Source organism: Erythrolamprus reginae, chromosome 6, assembly GCF_031021105.1.
Source record: "Erythrolamprus reginae isolate rEryReg1 chromosome 6, rEryReg1.hap1, whole genome shotgun sequence".
Classification (NCBI taxonomy): domain Eukaryota; kingdom Metazoa; phylum Chordata; class Lepidosauria; order Squamata; family Dipsadidae; genus Erythrolamprus; species Erythrolamprus reginae.
The window spans coordinates 10,539,035-10,560,454 of record NC_091955.1 but is presented as its reverse complement, the minus strand read 5'-3'; the positions used below and the strand labels follow the sequence as shown (position 1 = coordinate 10,560,454).

At 42.7% G+C, this 21,420-nt stretch overlaps 1 protein-coding gene across 5 annotated transcripts in view; it reads left to right on the top strand.

The window, feature by feature from the left end:
* LOC139169284 (ankyrin repeat domain-containing protein 26-like) overlaps positions 1-18,841 on the top strand; it is a 97,029-nt gene extending 78,188 nt beyond the window's left edge. For all 5 annotated transcript variants that reach the window (XM_070755235.1, XM_070755238.1, XM_070755237.1 and 2 more), the window contains 6 exons: positions 1,978-2,119; positions 7,959-8,219; positions 10,180-10,415; positions 11,641-11,887; positions 14,125-14,170; positions 18,694-18,841. In XM_070755235.1, the coding sequence (XP_070611336.1) occupies positions 1,978-2,119; positions 7,959-8,219; positions 10,180-10,415; positions 11,641-11,887; positions 14,125-14,170; positions 18,694-18,821 (1,060 nt within the window). In that variant the 3' untranslated portion in view covers positions 18,822-18,841. The remainder of the gene's footprint in view (positions 1-1,977; positions 2,120-7,958; positions 8,220-10,179; positions 10,416-11,640; positions 11,888-14,124; positions 14,171-18,693) is intronic.
* The last annotated feature ends 2,579 nt before the right edge of the window (positions 18,842-21,420 follow it).

Sequence of the window (21,420 nt, the reverse complement as noted above, 5' to 3'; positions counted from 1 at the left end):
AAAACAGCCGCGCCGCCCCCAATCTTCGGCTCCTCGCTAGCGGGCAGGCAGGCGGCGGACAAGCCGTTCGCTGGCGCCGCTCGCTCGCGCTTCCCAGCTGAGTCCTGAAGCGAATTCGCTTCAGGACTCAGGTGGAAAGCGGCGAGAATGAACGGCGTGGGCGCGGGACGCGCGAGCGAGCAGCGGACAAGCCGTTCGCTAGCACTCGCTCTCGCCGCTTTCCAGCTGAGTCCTGAAGCGAATTCGCTTCAGGACTCAGGTGGAAAGCGGCGAGAATGAACGGCGTGGGCGCGGGACACGCGAGCGAGCAGCGGACAAGCCGTTCGCTAGCGCTCGCTCTCGCCGCTTTCCACCTGAGTCCTGAAGCGAATTCACTTCAGGACTCAGGTGGGAAGCGGCGAGAATGAACGGCGTGGGCGCGGGACGTGCGAGCGAGCAGCGGACAAGCCGTTCGCTAGCGCTCGCTCTCGCCGCTTTCCACCTGAGTCCTGAAGCGAATTCGCTTCAGGACTCAGGTGGAAAGCGGCGAGAATGAACGGCATGGGCGCGGGACGCGCGAGCGAGCAGCAGACAAGCCGTTTGCTAGCGCTCGCTCTCGCCGCTTTCCACCTGAGTCCTGAAGCGAATTCGCTTCAGGACTCAGGTGGGAAGCGGCGAGAATGAACGGCGTGGACGTGGGACGCGCGAGCGAAGCCGTTCGCTAGCGCTCGCTCTCGCCGCTTTCCAGCTGAGTCCTGAAGCGAATTCGCTTCAGGACTCAGGTGGGAAGCGGCGAGAATGAACGGCGTGGGCGCGGGACGCGCGAGCGAGCAGCGGACAAGCCGTTCGCTAGCGCTCGCTCTCGCCGCTTTCCACCTGAGTCCTGAAGCGAATTCGCTTCAGGACTCAGGTGGGAAGCGGCGAGAATGAACGGCGTGGGCGCGGGACGCGCGAGCGAAGCCGTTCGCTAGCGCTCGCTCTCGCCGCTTTCCAGCTGAGTCCTGAAGCGAATTCGCTTCAGGACTCAGGTGGAAAGCGGCGAGAATGAACGGCGTGGGCGGGCAAAGGGCGGGCGGCAGCGAGGAGTTTGCGTGGGCGGTGGGGAAACTCCTTGCTGATGCCCGCCGCTCGCCCTCCCGCCAGCAAGAGGGGGAAGACCCAGGGAAGCCGCCCAGCAGCTGATCTGCCGGGCGCCATCTACGCATGCGTGCCCATAGAAAAAAAGGGCACGCATGCGCAGATGGTGTTTTGACTTCCGGGTTCAAAAATCGCAAATTACCCTGTTCGCAATGGTCGGGGACGCAATAACCGGGGGATCACTGTATACATCAATAGAATTATAATCCCAAAAGGAATTAACTACAGCAGAAATAATAACAGTTTTGCTACAAAATAGATGATAGAATATAAGAGCCGGAGTGGCGCAGCAGGTAGAGTGCTGTACTGCAGGCCACTGAAGCTGACTGTAGATCTGAAGGTCAGCGGTTCAAATCTCATCACCGGCTCAAGGTTGACTCAGCCTTCCATCCTTCCGAGGTGGGTAAAATGAGGACCCGGATTGTGCTGGCAATAGGCTGGCTCTGTTAAAAAATAGTGCTATTGCTAACATGTTGTAAGCTGCTCTGAGTCTAAGGAGAAGGGCGGCATAAAAATCTAATAAATGAATGAATGAATGAATAAATAATAAATAAATAAATAAATAACATTATAGTTGATAAAAACATAAAAAGAACTTGTATGCTTTAGCAATGCAGAGTATCATGTGAAATGTTAATTAATTTGTGTATCTACAGTATCAGAAAAACAATATTAAATTGAAATTTGGGTCATTTTAAAATGGCTATTTGTAGAGTAATGAACAAAGTCTGAATATATTAAATCATTATTTTTCATATTCTTTCCACTCATTTAGCCTGGCAGAATTCTTTCTTTGTGTAGCAAAAATAGCATCTAGAGTATACTTTAAACAATTGCAGTAAAATTTATTTTTCTTTACAGTATAAAAAAAGTTCTAAAAGCAACCGAAAATAAGTTAAAACATTTTGAGACTGGAGAAAGTTCATCTCAAATAAGGTTACATGGAGAAATAAAGACTAAATATTCAGAAATCAACAATGAAGTTGGAGAACTAAGAAAAAAGGTATGTACTAGCTATTACTTTAATTTATTTAAATTCTACTCTTACATGATAACACTTGCATAGTCCTTGTACTAGTGAACGATAAGCATATTCGGGAAGAAACCTGAATATGCCAAGACCGTCATACCTGTACCCATGAAAAGGACCGTTGAACTTACCTGAACGGTCTTCTCGATGCACTGCAAGGAGAGTCCAAGATGGGTTATTCTACAGTCTGATTGGCTGGGACTGAGTTTAATTTAAATATTAATCATTTAAATATTAGCCCCCCTTAGCCCTCCAGTCTAATATGTATGAAGGAGCAGTAATGTAAAACAAACTTTATTGAACCATAAGCTATAAATAACATCAACAAGAACCTCAACTAAACAGTGGCCCTGGTCCCGAATTTGGGTGGGTTTGGATTCTCCTTGCAGTGCATCGAGAAGACCGTTCAGGTAAGTTCAACGGTCCTTCTCCAATGCACTTGCAAGGAGAGTCCAAGATGGCATATGCCCAAGTTATAGTCAAAGTGGGGGAGAAGGCTGGACCAGGGGTGCCGAGAAGGAACACACCCCTTGCAGAACCCTCCTCCCAAAAGCTGCTTCCGAGAAAGCAAAGGAGTCAATCCGGTAATGTCTTATAAAGGTGGACGGAGCCGCCCAAGTGGCTGCTCGACAAATGTCCTCCAGTGTTGCTTGTGTCCTTCAGGCCGATGACGTGGCCGCACTTCGGGTAGAGTGTGCCGTTATCCCCTGTGGAATAGAGGTGTTCTTAGCCTTGTACGCCTCGGAGATACATTCACGCAACCAACGGCTTATCGTCTGAGAGGAAACTTTTCTACCCATAGCTCTAGTGGAGAACGACACAAACGGACCTTCAGAAGCCCTGAACCCTTGAGTTCGGCGTATATAAATTTTCAAAGCACGTCTAACGTCCAGTTTGTGCCACCTCAGTTCAGAAGGGTGGCTACCGTGGGTGCAGAAGTCCGGTACAACTATGTCCTGAGACGTATGAAAAGTGGAGTTTACCTTAGGGATAAACGTCGGGTCCAATCTCAGCACAACCCTGTCCGGATAAAACCTGCAACGGTCCTGTCTTGTTGACAATGCTGAGATTTCAGAGACTCTCCTGGCAGACGTAATGGCTACCAGGAAGGCAGTTTTAATAGACAGGAATCTTAGGGAAATTTGTCTTAGAGGCTCAAAGGGAGGACCTGTCAAAGCATGCAGTGACAGGTCCCAGGAAGGAAACCTATGAACCGTGGACGGCTTTAAGTTGGCCGCCCCTCGTAGGAAGTCTCTAATCCAGGGATGCCTTGTGAGGGGACGGCAATGATCCCTGACTAGAATGGTTGACAAAGCTGCCACATGGCGTCGAAGGGTGTTTGGAGCCAGGCCCTTCTCCAGACCCGCTTGTAAAAACGAAAGCACCATTAAAGGAGAGGCTGTCTGCGGGTCCACTTGTCATTGCTCGCAGAAAGTACAGAACGCTGCTGTTGGCGTGAAGGTGGATGACTGCGCTGGGACATGTTGAGGAGGAACATAAGTCTGAGGTAAAAAGGTGCCAGGCCACATGGCAGTTCGTCTCCCCCAAGAAAACCCCTCCGGGGGAGTAGGCTCTGGAGGTCGTTCAGGAGACCAGTCCTTTTCTGAGGCCGAGCCTGCTACCCCTGATGGAATCACGGGGGAGGCTGGCGGAGGCGTGGGGCCAAAAGCTCTAATTGGTAATGCCTTTCAAGGGCCCTTATCCGTTTCTCTGCCTCCCTGAGAGAGGTGCCCTGAGAAGATTTGGTCTTCTGGCTCTTTTCTTTAGGGGTGCTGGGCCTAGCAATGGCGGTGGCCTCCTCCCCTGTGTGGGCTGGTGTTTCTGCCATAATCTATCCTTACACACTCACGTTCAAGAAAAGGAACGGTACACAAGCCAGCAAGAAATCCTTTCCTTTGTACTCGGAGCAATGGCGAAGTACAAATAACGGACTCTGAAGACTCTGCTGCACCTGCGTGTCACTAGGGCAGGGAAGAGTCTAAGGCGGAGCATGTCACAGGCCTAGCCCGACGTCTTCCGCTCTCCTATTGGCCGTACCGCAGTTCTGGCCGATGTTGCCATGGCGACCAACAAACATTCTGTCAGTAGCTGCGGCCCTGATTGAAACTCGAGCCAGCGGCCTATAGAAGAAAGCGGGCGGGGACTCCTCCTCCACCCTGGCCTGCTGCTGGAGTCTTGGCCTCTGGTTGCCGTGACGACCGCCCCTGCGGTCCCGGCGGGGAGACAACAAGGCCCCTGAATCGGGCGGGAACTCTCCTCTCTGTTCCCGGCCTTATGCCCCCCCCAAGATGGCAACGCCCAGTGCCGGTGAGTCTGATCTGAGGGACTCTTATGATGAGCCTTTCTGGCACTCGCGGCACGGCAGGGGGGGCAGTGGCTTCTTGAGGATTCCTAGACTTCCTCCACGATCTTCTAGCGGCATATCCGTCATGGAGGGCAGGCCCCCCATGGCGTCAGCCGACCGCCTTTCCACCGGGCGCTACCTCGGAGGTGAGCAACCCAGGCGCTCCTCTAAGGTCCCCCAACGAGCCTCCAGGCGTGTGGACTAGTCACGAGAAGAGCTGCAGCCTGGGGGGTTAAACCCACTGAGGGTATCAACCCCCACTGCCAACATGAAGCCGCCCCTTGTTGCCTGAAAGAAAGAAACAAAAAAACCATTAGAACATTATAAAACAACACTCAGAAAATTTATTAAAACCTGAAAAATACCCTTTTAAACCAAGTTTAACAGGAGAACCAAAACTCGTAGTCCCATTACTGCGACTGAGTTATTTAGACTGGAGGGCTAAGGGGGGCGGTGCCTGACTAATATTTAAATTAAACTCAGTCCCAGCCAATCAGACTGTAGAATAACCCATCTTGGGTGAAATCACATTCACCATCATCAGGCTGAAGTAGGATTTGGAAATTTCTGGCGACGTATCGACAAGGTCCCACTCGTCATCTTCAGGCTGGTGTTTCTGTCCTTGTTCTAAGGCGAACACTGCGAGACCTGAGCTGCCTTCCTTCTATAAATACTGGTGGCTGGGTGTGGTTTGATGGTTCAGCAGTTCAGTGGGGTAACACCTGGGGTCGTTGATGTAGCTGAAGTATGCTGATTAGTTAATGGTTGTTGATTAGGCGTGATATCCTGAGTAGTTGGAGCTTGCAGGCTGCTTGATTGTTTTGCAATATGTGTTCTGAGTCCAGTTTCTGTTTTTATGGCTGGGCAGATTTTACACGGTATTTGATAAACTCAAAGACAATATCCAGCTAGAAAACCAGGGATTTTATCAAATATCGTGTAAAATCTGCCCAGCCACATATATTGGACAAACTAACAGGAGAGTAAATGCACGTGTTGCAGAACATAAGAATGCATTAAGGAAAAAAGAAAAAACCTCCTCCCTTTTCCAACACTTCAAAACTACAGGACATGAAATTGATTTTCACAGTACTAAATTAATTTCCAAAACAGAACACTACAGCAAAAGAATAATCATGGAAGCCATCTTGATAGAAAAACATCCCCAAAATATGAACAAGCGGGATGATACCTCCCGCCTACCAGACATCTGGAAACCAGCCCTCAAACGTAACCCAGCCATAAAAACAGAAACTAGACTCAGAACACATATTGCAAAACAATCAAGCAGCCTGCAAGCTCCAACTAGCCAGGATATCAAGCCTAATCAACAACCATTAACTAATCAGCATACTTCAGCTACATCAACGACCCCAGATGTTACCCCACTGACTCACCAGGAAGTTTCTACACAGCAGGCAATTGCTGAGCCATCAAACCACACCCAGCCACCAGTATTTATAGAAGGAAGGCAGCTTAGGTCTTGCAGTGTTCGCCTTAGAACAAGGACAGAAACACCAGCCTGAAGATGATGAGTGGGACCTTATCGAAACGTCGCCAGACCGTCATACCTGTACCCGTGAAAATCTACGAAAACATATATATATGTAGATTGTTCTGAGTTTGGGTTTTGCCCCGTGTAATATTTTGAGTGTCTATGCGACGTTTCGGTGAAATCACATTCACCATCATCAGGCTGAAGTTTTAAGCTTCGTGCTGCTGTACATATCGTTTGTTTGCAACTGCCATTTCTTCCTTATATATAGTGTTAGGGGTGGAGATTTGGTTTGAATGTAGCAAATAGATTGGGTGACTATGTTTTAGTGATTTGATTGGTTGGTGGAATCACAATTACTTGAAGGATTGACATGGTGATTATTATGAAATGTTTTTTTGTTTAAGGCTGGTTTCCAAATCTCTGGTAGGTGGGACGTATCATCCCTTTTGTTCATGCAGATATACATACATACATACATACATACATACATACATACATACATATATGTCACATGTTTTTTTGCTGAATTTGAAAATTAAGGGAGACTAGGATAGATCTATTTCGGCCTTATTTAGGCCCCATCAGCTAGCCATACCCACTGGGACTTGAACCTGCAACCTTTGCCTTGTAAGGCAGAGAATTATCCTCTAGGCTACAGTATCCAATCCCTTCAGCTCTGCACCAGGGAAGGGTTACATATTTTTGTGTCGAATCACCCTGGTGTATTGAAGGAACATCACAGCTCCTTATTTGCCTCTCGGCCCAACCCAGGGCCATTTCCAAGGCAGTTAATTTTATTGATAGCCGACAATTCTATCTGTATGTGTCACATGTTTTTTTGCTGAATTTGAAAATTAAGGGAGACTAGGATAGAACTATCTGGGAGCAAAGCATCAATATATATATACAGTATATATAAATATCTGGGATCTTGTTTGGCCATGTGACCAGGGGGAAAAAAGGGGGGGGAAACCTGCTGGCTTCTGGAAATTTCTTTGTAAGCATGAACGGCTCAAGCAAGACACAGAATTATTTATTTTATTTATTTATTTATTAGATTTGTATGCCGCCCCTCTCCGTAGACTCGGGGCGGCTAACAACAGTAATAAAAAACCAGCATGTAAATCCAATACTAAAACAACTAAAAACCCTTATTGTAAAACCAAACATCCATATACACAAACACACCATGCATGAATTGTAAAGGCCTAGGGGGAAAGAATATCTCAGTTCCCCCATGCCTGACGGCAGAGGTGGGTTTTAAGGAGCTTACGAAAGGCGTGAAGGGTGGGGGCAATTCTAATCTCCGGGGGGAGTTGGTTCCAGAGGGCCGGGGTCGCCACACAGAAGGCTCTTTCCCTGGGTCCCACCAAACGACATTGTTTAGTTGACGGGACCCGGAGAAGGCCCACTCTGTGGGACCTAACCGGTCGCTGAGATTCGTGCGGCAGAAGGCGGTCTCATAGATACCCTGGTCCGGTGCCATGAAGGGCTTTATAGGTAATGACCAACACTTTGAATTGTGACCGGAAACTGATCGGCAACCAATGCAGACTGCAGAGTGTTGGTGTTACATTAGCATTTTTGGGAAAGCCCATGATTGCTCTTGCAGCTGCATTCTGCATGATCTGAAGTTTCTGAACACTTTCAAAGGTAGCCCGATGTAGAGAGCATTACAGTAGTTGAGCCTCGAGGTGATGAGGGCATGAGTGACTGTGAGCAGTGACTCCCGGTCCAAATAGGGTGTCCAAATAGAATTAAATATGGTGACTGCTATAGCAGTGACTGAATCAAAGTCACATGACTACAGAGACCTGCTTTGATCGCAAGTTTGAATTTCGAATGTAAGTTTCCTTTCTGAAGACATTCATTCTGGTGAAAATTCGCTGAAGGAACCCTGGTATCCAGGGGACTACCTGTATTTTGAAAAGCTGGCAGTCTTTTTCTTTAGGTGTTACTTGCTTCTTCAGGTTGATGAACTTTCTCGCCAATTCGAGGCTGAGTCAACAAGAAGAACCCAGCTGGAATCTACCAATTGTGAACTGTGTAAGCGTCATGAAAAATTAGAAGGAAGCAAATTGCAACTGGAAGAAGAAGTAGCCAACCTCAAACGCCAACTACAGAATAACTTAACGGATCGCAGCCAGCTAGAACAGTACAGGAGAGAGGTCGAAGAAAGAGCTAAACAAGAGATAAGACAAAAATTGGAAGAAGTCAATTTCTTTTTGCGGGTAACTTTTATTATTTATTTATTGATTTGATTTGATTTGCATGCCGCTCCTCTCCGTAGACTCGGAAATAAACTTATTTATTTCCTATCTTTATTATTGTTATCACTAATTCAAAACAGAAAACTTAAGTGCCATTCCTTCTTCCTCCTATTTTTCCCACAATCACAAATCTGTGATGTGGGTTGGGCTGAGAGAGAATCCCTGGCCCAAAATCACCCAGCTGATTTTTAACATATCTAAGACAGGACTAAAATTCACAGTCCCCTGGTTTCTAGCTTGGTGCCTTAGTCATTAGACCAAACTGGCTCTTTAAAATAATTGACAAATACAGTATTCCCTCAATTTTCGCGGGGGATGCGTTCCGAGACCGCCCGCGAAAGTCGAATTGCCGCGAAGTAGAGATGCGGAAGTAAATACACCATTTTTGGCTATGGACAGTATCACAAGCCTTCCCTTAACACTTTAAACCCCTAAATTACCATTTCCCATTCCCTTAACAACCATTTACTCACCATTATTACTGGTACTCACCATTGAATAAGACACTTAGTGATCCTGATATTTATAAACATAATTATTTATTAACAATAATAATTTTTTTGTTATTTATTTGCAAAAATTATTAGTTTGGCAATGACATATGACGTCATTGGGTGGAAAAAAACGTAGTATAAAAAAAATACGAGAAGTATTTTTTAATTAATATTTTTGAAAAACCGTGGTATAGGCTATTCGCGAAGTTCGAACCCGCAAAAATCGAGGGAACACTGTACACCATTTTTGGCTATGGACAGTATCACAAGCCATCACTTAGCACTTTAAATCCCTAAATTACCATTTCTCATTCCCTTAACAACCATTTACTCACCGTTATTACTGGTACCATTGAATAAGACACTTCGTGATCCTGATATTTATAAACATAATTATTTATTAACAGTATTTTTTTTTTGTTATTTATTTCAAAAATTATTAGTTTGGCGTATGACATCATCGGGTGGGAAAAACCATAGTATAAAAAAAACACGAGAAGTATTTTTTAATTAATATTTTTGAAAAACCGTGTGTTCTGTCGGGCTCTCTGGTAGAATCCTCCCAAAAATGCACAGATACAATTTCAGACACACACACATTTGAAAATTCAAAACAATGTTCTTTATAATGAAAATTCACTTAAACTAAGCCCTCTTTTGGTATAGCAAAGAGCACTGGTCTCCAAACAAACTGGTAATTTGTACAAGTCCCTTATCAGTTCTGTGATACTTAGCTTGCAGCTGTGAGGCAATTCACAGTCCTTCTTCTTTCACAAAGTGAAACACACTTTGCTCTGGTTTAGTTTCAAAGCGGGGAAAAATCAGCACACAAAAGGTCACAGTCAGTAAAGCAGTCACAAAACACAATGATCAGATAATCCACAATGGCCAAACCCACAGGCTGCTATTTATAGCAGCCTCACTAATGACCACAGCCCCACCCAACCACAGGTGGCCTCATTTTCTTTGATAATAATCTCTCAGTTGTTGTTGCCTATGCATCGCTCTCCGCATGCGTGGCTGTATCATTAACTCTTGTTCCGAATCCAAGGAGGAGCTAGATAATTGATCTCCTTCTGAGCTGTCTGCCACACTCTCTTCTTCCCTGTCACTCATGTCTTCTTGGTCAGAGGAGCCTTCATCAGTTGCTTATGCGTGCAGCAGCCCGTTTTCTGTACCTTGGGGCAGTCCTTGGGGCAGGAGCTGGGCCAGAGTTAACCACAACACGTATAGGCTATTCGCAAAGTTTGAACCCGCGAAAATCGAGGGAACACTGTATTAAGTTATTTCATTGACAAAACTGCTTAACATTTTGATTTCAATTAGGTTGCTTTACTCAATACAATATACTCTCTGTTAATGGTTTAATTAAGATTTGGGTGTACCGCAAGGACTTTTCTTCTAAATTAATACATTTTATGAATTAGACACAGGCTGCTTCTCAAGAAACTTTGGAACAGATGAGATCTACAAGCACTGCTTCTTTGAGAAATCAATTGGAGAACAGAATTAAAGAATTAGAATCCGAGTTGGCCAAATTTAAAGACAGCCATCAAGATACCGTATTACAAACAAAATTGACACATACAGAATTGGAAAAGTATAAAGGATTGTATTTAGAAGAAGTAAAAATACGGAAATCTTTGGAGAACAAATTGGATAGGTAAGTAAAAATGCTTTAATCCTTGTAAACTTGTATTATTTCTTATTTATTTCAGATTGGATAATGTCAATATAAAAAGAAAATTTTAGTATTGTAAACTCATTATGATACTGATGCCTGGTTAATGCAAAGCATTCTGTTGAATGGTTTCAAAGATATCATATGGTAACAGCAACCTTTAAGTATCTATTTAGTAATAGTAATAATAATAAGTGTACAAAGAGGACCCTGTTCTGTCTGGGTTCCCCCAGACGTTAACACCAACTAAAAGTAGCCAGACACGCTGGTAAAAAGCAAAGTCATTTAATATCTTTGAAAACAAACACAGATAACAAAAACTGTTCTTACAAACTGGAATGCTGTGAAGCTTCACAGAAGAGTCACGACGGCCAGACAATACAACAAGCTTCTTGCTGGCACACACACCACTGTAGATAATAAAACCCACGCCTCCCCCAAGTTTTCAGCCTTCGAGGCCACAAGCCAGAATCAGAGACGCCAAGGATCGAAGCAAGGTCACAGGACTCCCAAAAGATAACTCTCCACAATACAGGAAGGGCGGGCCTGCCTTTTCAACCTTTCTGAGGAGAACCACACCCAAACCCAGCTGTTGCCTATTAGGGATGGAAATACCTGGCTAATTGTCCCCTTCGTTGTGCTGCCCTTCTCTGCCTCATATCTATGATGGCTTGTGCGTTCTCATCTAATGACTCCAGGCTGCTTGCTGGGGAGAGCTCCCCCCCGGGGGTCTCAGACTGTTCCCCCTACTCCTCGTCCTGACATTCCTGTTCCCCGTCTGCCTGGTCCTCCTCCTCCTCCTGTTCCTCGTCCTCCCCCTCTGAGCATGGAGCCGGCAGAGTTCCAGCCGTTCCCTGAGGAGCCTCAGACTGAATCACAACAGACCCTAGCATAGGTCATTGGAGATTCAAGATGTTATAAAGTTCTAATTGTTACAGAGTGCTAACTGTGCCTGGACAAATAACTTACTTTAGAACAGGAGGATAGAGAAAACGATCAGGACAATAGAGAAAAAAACAAGTATTGATTTTTAATGACCATTCCAGAACTTGGAACACAATAATGGAATCTCACTGGTTAAGGCTCTGGGGCAGGTTAGAGATACATTGCATCTTGCCTGGAGTTCTGACTTTTTACACAATTAAGTGCATCATTATTCTAAGATGATACCTTGCTAAACTATTCATTTGTTCCAAACCTTTTGCAGAGCCAATGCGAAATTATCTGAAGCCAACACTCAACTTTATCACGAGATTCACAGAAATACGCCCTTACTTGCCAACAGTTTGATAAGTGGAAGCTTTCCTTCAAGTCCTGTCCTGGAAACAGTTCAGATGGGAAATCTTGGCAACAATTTATCGTTAAATAAATCTCTTAACTTTGGAGGAGGATTCCTAAACACCCCAAGAACTGGATTAGCCTCAAAAAACAGTGTGGAAGCTTACTTAGTAAAGGTTAGTAATTGTGAATGTCTTTCTAAACTGCAATTTCTGTTTCAACTTTAGGTTATACTTAATGTTAAAGTGAAAAGCCCTTCATGGCATCGGACCAGAATATCTCCGGGACCGCCTTCTGCCGCACGAAACCCAGCGACTGGTTAGGTCCCACAGAGTTGGCCTTCTCCAGGTTCCGTCGACTAAGCAATGTCGTTTGGCGGGACCCAGGAGAAGAGCCTTCTCTGTGGTGGCCCCAGCCCTCTGGAACCAGCTCCCCCCAGATATCAGAGTTGCCCCCACCCTCCTTGCCTTTCGCAAGCTCCTTAAAACCCACCTCTGTTGTCAGCCATGGGGGAATTGAAATTTCCCTTCCCCCTAGGCTTATAGAATTTATACATGGTATGCTTGTATGTATGAGTGGTTCTTTAAATTGGGGTTTTTTAGATTATTTTTAATATTAGATTTGTTTACATTGTTTTTTGTACTGTTGTTAGCCGCCCCGAGTCTTCGGAGAGGGGCAGCATACAAATCTAATTAATTAATTAATTAATAAAAAATTTCATTTTGCAAACAATCTTTAACTCCTTTCTTTGTGTTAGGCACAGCATTTTCTAAGAAAAACAATGAACCCCCCCCAAATACTTAATATCTTAATTTCTATTGTTCTTTTATGGAATTTTAACAATAAAATTATGCATAAATAGGTTCTATGGAGTGCTTAAAATATGGATCGAAATTTTGAATATTATTTAAAAGTCAAATTTTGATTGTTTTGTGATTTACCCGTTAAACGTGTGGCAAATTTTAGAAACATGATGCTCATCCCATCTTTAGAGACTTTTATGCAGAATTTACAAATAGCTGGAGTAGCTGCTAGAAAATAAGGTTCGCAACAGACCAGACTGATTTGTAAAGTCCATCAAGAAGACACAAAATACCTACCTTGTTTTAAAAGCATGCAATTTTTTGTTGGCATATATACTATAATAGCACTTTAGATGGAAATAAATACTCCAACTTTGATTCAAACAATTCTGTAAAAGATCAGAGTTTACTGTTCCTTTCTATAAATACTACATGCTGACTTTTGTAAGCTATGTTGGTTTTCAATTTCTTTTTTTGTTTAAAACATGTGTATAACCTCCCATCATATATCAATTATGGGATGCTTACAACCAGTAAAACAATATAAAAAAACACAAAAAAAGCTGGCACCATACCAGAGCTTACAAAACTTTTGCCAGACCCTTCCTCGAATACAGCTCATCTGTTTGGAACCCATATCGCATCTCAGACATCAACACCCTTGAAAATGTCCAAAGATACTTCACCAGAAGAGCCCTTCACTCCTCCACTCGAAATAGAATACCCTATGAGACTAGACTTTCAATCCTGGGCCTAGAAAGTTTAGAACTAAGATGCCTTAAAACAAGATCTAAGTATTGCCCACAAGATCATATGCTGCAACGTCCTGCCTGTCGGCGACTACTTCAGCTTCAACCACAACAACACAAGAGCACACAACAGATTTAAACTTAATATTAACCGCTCCAAACTTGACTGTAAAAAATATGACTTCAGTAACCGAATTGACGAAGCGTGGAACTCATTACCAGACTCCATAGTGTCATCCCCAAACCCCCAACACTTTACCCTTAGATTATCTACGGTTGACCTATCCAGATTCCTAAGAGGTCAGTAAGGGGCGAGTACAAGTGCACTAGAGTGCCTTCCGTCCCCTGTCTTATTGCTCTCTTATATCTCCTATACCTTTCTTCTATTCCTATATCTCTTCTTCTATTCTTTCATTGATATGTTCTATTACTTTATCTTCTTTTCTATTATTTCTTAGATATATTTTACTATGAGTATCTCTCTATAACCTTCTTCATGTATTTTACTATGTGTATATAGATATATACCCACTAAAACCCTCATTGTGTATTGGACTAACTAACTAACTAACTAACTAACTAACTAACTAACTAACTAACTAACTAAATAAATAAATAAATAAATAAATAAATAAATAAATAAATAAATAAATAGCCACGTTTATCTGCAACCCGCATTCGCATCCCAGCTTCATCTTGACCAATTCCAATCTTTGTAAAGTTTTGATCAATGCTAATTGAAAACTAGAATTTTTCTTTTAACTAAGAGTAACCTGTGTAAAATTTGCTAAAATATCTTATTAAGTGATACTTGGTTTATGTATTTTTATTTTATATTTAGTAATCTAAATGTAATTTCAGATGCGGATGGAATTAGAAAAAAGTATCACAAAAGAACTGAACGAAGGTAAATAGCAAGTTATATGCTGACAATTTGAAACCTGTTCTTCTGTTTGCTTTGTTTCTCCACCCCCTACCCCCACCAAGAAAATGATACTAATACTGAAATTTTTAGATATTGCACATCATTAGAACAGGGCTGTCAAACTCTCAGTCCACGGACCGGATGTGTCACTTGCCGGCACCGCCCTTGCCCAGTATAGCGAAGGGAGAAAAAGTCCCAATATGTCACATGACAACACAGGTTTAACACCCATTTTAGAACCTCCCCTCGCTGGTATTCAAAGCAGCACCGGCAAAAATGAAGGGAATCCCAGCGAGGGGAACTTCAGGGGAATCCCAGCAATGCGAGAACGGGCGCTTCGGCTGGCAATGAAAGTCCGGAGGCGGGGATTCCCAGCAAGGGGAGGCTCAGGAGAATCCCAGCAACGCAAGAACGGTTGCTTCGGTTGTCAACGGAAGTCCAGAGGCGGGGATTCCCAGCAAGGGGAGGCTCAGGAGAATCCCAGCAACGCAAGAACGGTTGCTTCGGTTGTCAACGGAAGTCCAGAGGCGGGGATTCCCAGCAAGGGGAGGTTCAGGGGAATCCCAGCTCTTCGGCTGGCAACGGAAGTCTGGAGGCGGGGCACCCCAGTGGCGTCGGCTCGGGTTCGTAAGGTGAAAATAGTTCGGAAGAAGAGGCAAAAAAATCTTAAACAACGGGTTCGTATCTCGAAAAGTCCGTTAGTAGAGGCGTTTGTAAGAAGAGATGCCACTGTATTCTCTTCTATTCGAATGTTTCAATTAAAAGCATCCCAGTATGATTGCTTTTAATATCTCTGGGTTTTAAATCTCGTTTTTTAACTTTATTGGATTTGTATTCTATGCATTGTATTGCTGCTGTTGTGAATCGCCCCAAGTCTTCGGAGAGGGCAGCATACAAATCTAATAAATCTCATAATTCTTAATATTAATCTACGTTATTGGCTTTATTGCAGTTTGTAGCCTGATTTCTGCTATTTATAACCTTAAAGCATTCTCTTTTACTGTTCCAGTATGATTTATTCTGCATAGATCACATTGGTAATTTAGGGTAAAACTGTCATCCTTATTTCTAAAATGTATATAGTTTGCAAAAATATACACCCGTGATGGCGAACTTGTGGCATGCGGAGCCATATCCGAGGGCACTCAGCTGATTTTCAGCCTTGGGGAAGGCCGTTTTGCCCTCCAGATGCTTCAAGGAAGCTTCCCTGAAGACCCGGAGGGCAAAAAACCGCCCAACTGGCAAACTAGGAGTTCTGAAAAACAGACTCCTGGTCCTGGTTTGCCCATTATGCTGTTTTTTGGCACTCCGGAGGGTTCGGGGAAGTTTTCTGAAACTCCGGAGTGCGAAAAACAGTCCAACTGGAAGTTTAGATAGCAGACTTCCGGGTTGCCCTTGGGCTGTTTTTTGCACTCCGAAGTTTCAGGAAGTTGAAGCCTCTGGAGAGCAAAAAACTGCAAAACGGGCAAACTGAAAGTACGTTTTTTCCCAAACTTCTGGTTTGACTGTTTTTTCACTGTCTCAGGCTTAAGTGAGGCCTGTATGAATGCACGGGGATATGTGCTCAGGGGCAGTGTGGGCATGTCCACACTTTCTACATTGTCAAATGCTTTTTTAGGATCAAGAAATATAAGTGCCATTTGTTTTTCAGGGTGTTGCTCATAATATTCTAAGGTATTTATAATTGTCCTCAAATCATTTTTAATTGGTCTACCTGGTAAAAATCCATTCTGGTTTTCATGTATTATTTCACTTATAATGTTTTTAAACCTAAATGCATATACAGTGGAACCCCGACATAAGAGCTGCTCTACTTACGAGCAACTCGAGATAAGAGCTGGGAGGGGAGATATATTTTTGTTCTACTTACCAGCCCAAATTCGAGATACGAGCGCCAAGGAGCTGTCTCCTGAAGCCGAACGCTAACTTCCGCGTTCGGCTTCAGGAGACAGCTGCGAAGCGGCGCGCGTGTTTTAAAAGGTTGCAGCCGGCCTGGGAGTTCGGGGGGTGCTTGCAGCCGGCCTGGGGGGCTTGCCAGCACCCCCCCGAGCCCCCCAGGCCGGCTGCAACCTTTTAAAACGCGCGCGGCTTCGCAGCTGTCTCCTGAAGCTGAACGCGGAAGTTAGCTCTTTTTCTTTCTCTCTTTTACCTTCCCTTCCTCTATTTCTTATTTTCTTTCTCCTTCCCACCTTCTTCCCTCCCTCCCTCCCTTCACTTATTCCTCTCTTACTCTCCCCTTTCATAAGTTTCCTTGCTTCCTTCCTCTGTTCCTGTCCCTTCCCTCTTTCCTTCCTTCCCACCCTCCGTCCATTCATTCACCCATTCCTCTCTTGATCGCTTAAAGCCGGTCCCTGGTGCAAAAAGGGTTGGGGACCTCTGTCCTACAGGATTGGGTGGCAGAGAAGTTGAACATATGTAAATTTAAAAGTTTAAGAAAGTTTACAAGTTAAGTGAAAGAAACTTCATTATTCATTTATATGTACATGTACATTTCTTCATTAAAAACTTGTCTTTCTGCATAATTTAGACTAACTTTGTGAGTTTTTTGAGGGCTGGAACCAATTAAAATTATTTACATTAATTCCTATGGGGAAAAGTCGTTCGAGATAAGAGCTGCTCGACTTAAGAGCCAGGTCCGGAACGAATTAAACTCGTATCTCGAGGTACCACTGTATTGATATAAAAATAAAGAGAAAAAGACCCAATATCAAAAATTAGAGGATGAATTTAAAAAATCAGAATTAGAATTGGAACATAACGAACATGATGATAAAATTAAAAACCAGAGAGATTTATTACAACATAAAATAAAGTTGATAGAACAAGAACAAATGGCAGAAAAAAATAAAAAGAGCGAAACCAGAATATTTTGAACATGCAAACAAACCAGGAAGATGGCTGGCTTATAAATTAAGGAAAGAAAGAGAAATTAGAATTATTAATAAATTAACAGATAGTAAAGGTGTAATAAGACATAGAATAGTTTAAAAGAAGGAAATGGTATTAGAGTATTATAGGAAATTATATGAAAAAGAAGAAATAAATGAAGAGGCGATTTAGGACTATTTAAGTTCTATAGACATACCTAAATTAACTGAAGATCAACAACAAAAATTAAACCCTTTACAGAAGCAGAATTACAGCAATCTATTAAAAATCAGAAAAATAATAAAGCTACTGGCCCTGATGCAATACCCGCAGAATTGTATAAGCTAGACAGTGAAATACTTTTTTTCAAATACAGTGATACCTTGTCTTCCAAACTTAATTGGTTCCGGGACGAGGTTCTTAAGGTGAAATGTTTGTAAGACAAAATAATGTTTCCCATAGGAATCAATGGAAAAGCGATTAATGGGTACAAGCCCAAAACTCACCCCTTTTGCCAGCCGAAGCGCCCGTTTTTGTGCTGCTGGGATTCCCCTGAAGCTCCCCTCCATGGGAAACCCCACCTCCGGACTTCCGTGTTTTTGTGATGCTGCAGGGGAATCCCAGCAGGAGAATCCCAGCATCGCAAAAACGAGCGCTTCACTGGCAACGGAAGTCCGGAGGTAGGGTTTCCCAACAAAGGGAGCAGCATCGCAGCATCGCAAAAACACCAAAGTCCTCGAAAACCCACCTCCTGACCTCTGTGTTTTTGCGATGCTGGTGGGGAAGTCCGGAGGTGGGGTTTCCCATGGAGGGGAGCCTCAGAGGAATCCCAGCAGTGCAATAATGGGTGCTTCGCTGGCAACGGAAGTCCAGAGGCGGGGCATCCCAGCAGCAGCGGTGGGTTTGTAAGGTGAAAATAGTTTGTAAGAAGAGGCAAACAAATCTTAAACCCCAGGTTTGTATCTCGAAAAGTTTGTATGACGAGGCGTTTGTAAGACGAGGTATCACTGTATTAGAGTATTATAGGAAATTATATGAAAAAGAAGAAATAAATGAAGAGGTGATTTCGGACTATTTAAGTTCTATAGACATGCCTAAATTAACTGAAGATCAACAACAAAAATTAAATAAACACTTTACAGAAGCAGAATTACAGCAATCTATTAAAAATCAGAAAAATAATAAAGCTACCAGCCCTGATGCAGTACCCGCAGAATTTTATAAGCTAGACAGTGAAATACTTTTTTCAAATATGTTGGAGATATTTAATGAGATAATAGCGGACGGTAAATTACCTAAAACATGGACAGAAACTTTAATAACATTAATACATAAACCGGGAACAGAAAAAGAAAAAATTGAAAACTACAGACCAATTTCATTATTAAATGTAGATTATAAAATTTTTATATCAACGTCCGCGCTTTCTAGCACATCCACACCCACACTTTTGGCACTCGAACCAAAAACGTTTCACCATCACTGGAATAGACTGTGGCTAGAAAGTTTTTTTTGTGTTACATAGCTAAATAAACACTGTTAAAAATAATGCTAATATCTGACAAAACTGGCATTCTGTACCATTGTCACTTCATCAGATGCTATGAAAACTGTAAACAATACTCTTTGTTTTTCAGCTAACGCTGAACTTGATGCCGGAACTGCTATATTCTCCTCCATAGGATCAGTTGATATAGACCAAGATCCAGTTTCCAAGGCAAAACAGGAGTATCTAGATGTTTTGAAGAAAAATTATATGCTTTGAATAAAGTCTTCAAAGTTGTAGCTCTGACTTGATTACTTATTTTTTTTTAATAGGGTGCATATCTGGCTGTGCTCTTGTATGTAGAGAAAATACTTCAGCCACTTTTTAATTTGGGCCATTTCAAGTGTCATGAAGATTATAATGCGGCCGCGAGAGCCATCGTGGGGCTTCCTAGATTCGCCCATGTTTCTGCAACACTCCGCGGCCTGCACTGGCTGCCGATCGGTTTCCGGTCACAATTCAAAGTGTTGGTAATGACCTTTAAAGCCCTTCAGGGCATTGGGCCAGAATACATCCGGAACCGTCCCACAGAGTTGGCCTTCTCCGGGTCCCGTCGACAAAACAATGTCGTTTGGCGGGCCCCAGGGGAAGAGCCTTCTCTGTGGTGGCCCCGGCCCTCTGGAACCAACTCCCCCCAGAGATTAGAACGGCCCCCACCCTCCTTGTCTTTCGCAAACTACTCGACCCACCTTTGTCGCCAGGCATGGGGGAGTTAAGTTATCCTTTCCCCCTAGGCTGTTACAAGTTATGCATGGTATGTTTGTGTGTATGTTTGGGGGTTTTTTTTATAATAAGGGTTTTTAGTTGTTTTTATTAATTGGATTGTTCATGTTGTTTTACCACTGTTGTTAGCCGCCCCGAGTCTGCGGAGAGGGGCGGCATTCAAATCCAATTAATAATAATAATAATAATAATAATAATAATAATAATAATAATAATAATAATAATAATAATAATAGATATATTGAAGGAAAGGCTAGAGAAAAAATAGTTTAATTCACCAACCCAGACATTTTAAGATTTCACATCAGACAGGTCAGGTTTCTGTATAACGGTATATTGTCTGTAGTTGCTCAATTCTGTTCTAAAATGCTTTTATGTTTGCTATATAGTAACTGGATATGAGAGAAACAAACATGCATTTTTTTAAAAAAATATCTTGGTTGGTTTTACATATGCAAGAAAAACAGAAAAGCGAGAGAAAACGTGCCCATCACCAATAAAAACCCCACCACCATTTAGGGGGTTAAATTATTTGCAATAAGTTTCAATTTCGTCCTTAGCTCCAGTTTACATTTTTTTACATACAAAAAGTGATTGGAATTTATTTTTCACATTGTCGTCATAAATTCTAATTATGATATAATTTTTCACCTTATTCCATCGTGCCATCAGCTCCTCCAATTTATTTTCATCAAAGTTATTTAATCTTATTTCCATAATTTCGAAGTGGATGTGGTCCACCAAGTACCTGTACCAATTCTGGATTGTCCATTTATTGCTATCCTTCCACCCTAATACCACTACTGCTTGAGCGCTTTCCAAAGCTGCTGGTTTGATTTCTTTAAATTCTCGTATTTAGATTAGATTGGATTAGATTTATTGGATTTATATGCCGCCCCTCTCCGCAGACTTGGGGCGGTTCACAACAATAGCAAAAAACAGTACATAGTGATAAATCCAATGCCCCCCAATCCAATTACAATTTTAAGTTAAGAAATTCATAAAACAATCCCAATATATATAAAAAACAAGCACACAATCAATCAAACAGCAAAACAACATGGGCAAGGGGGAGATGTTTTAGTTCCCCCATACCTGACGGCAGAGGTGGGTTTTAAGGAGTTTACGAAAGGCAAGGAGGGTGGGGGCAATCCTAATCTCAGGGGGGAGCTGGTTCCAGAGGGTCGGAGCCACCACAGAGAAGGCTCTTCCCCTGGGTCCCACCAGACGACATTGTTTAGTCGACGGGACCCAAAGAAGGCTGACTCTGTGGGACCTAACCGGTCGCTGGGATTCGTTGACTAGTATTGCTAATTCTTTTGTAATTATCCAATTAATGTTTAGCATATTATTTATTTCATTCTGTACTTCCTTCCAAAATTTTTGAACTTCAACACATTCCCAAAGCATATGCATAAAAACTCCTTTTATTTGGCAACCATGCCAGCAATTTCCTTTCCCTTTCCTCTGGAAGTGTGCTAGTTTTACTGGCGTGAAATACCATTTATGTAAAATTTTCCTTCTCATCTCTCTAATTCTTGTATTCTTTATCTTATGTATGTTTTCTACTACTTCTTCCATCTCGCTTTCATTAATCCGTAATTCATTTTGCCAATATCTTGTTAGGCCTTTAATCACTTCCTCTTCCACTGGTAATAACATGCTATAAATATTACTAGCCTGTCCTTTTGAATCATTAATCTTTTCTTTCAATATTTTCTCTAGACCGTTTTCTTCTCTCAAAAATGCTTCTTTATTCTCACTTTTATTCAAATATTTACATATTGCATTAATCTGCAACCATTTTTGTTGGCCCAACCACCATTCGAAGCGAGTTCTATTAAATCTCATGTTACAATATCAAACATCATTAAAAGAAAAAGAAAAGAGAAACAGAAAAGGCCAGAAATGAAAACAGTAGAGGAAAAGAAAAGAAGTGGTGAGGAGTGAGAAAGGGAGAAAGAGAGGGAAAGAAAAGAAGGGAAAGAGAAAAGGAAAGAGATAGAAACTAGACTGTTGACCGTCTTATATTTCACAACCTTTAAATCAATTGACTATTAATATGATTGATAATGTAAGATTATTGTTCGATACT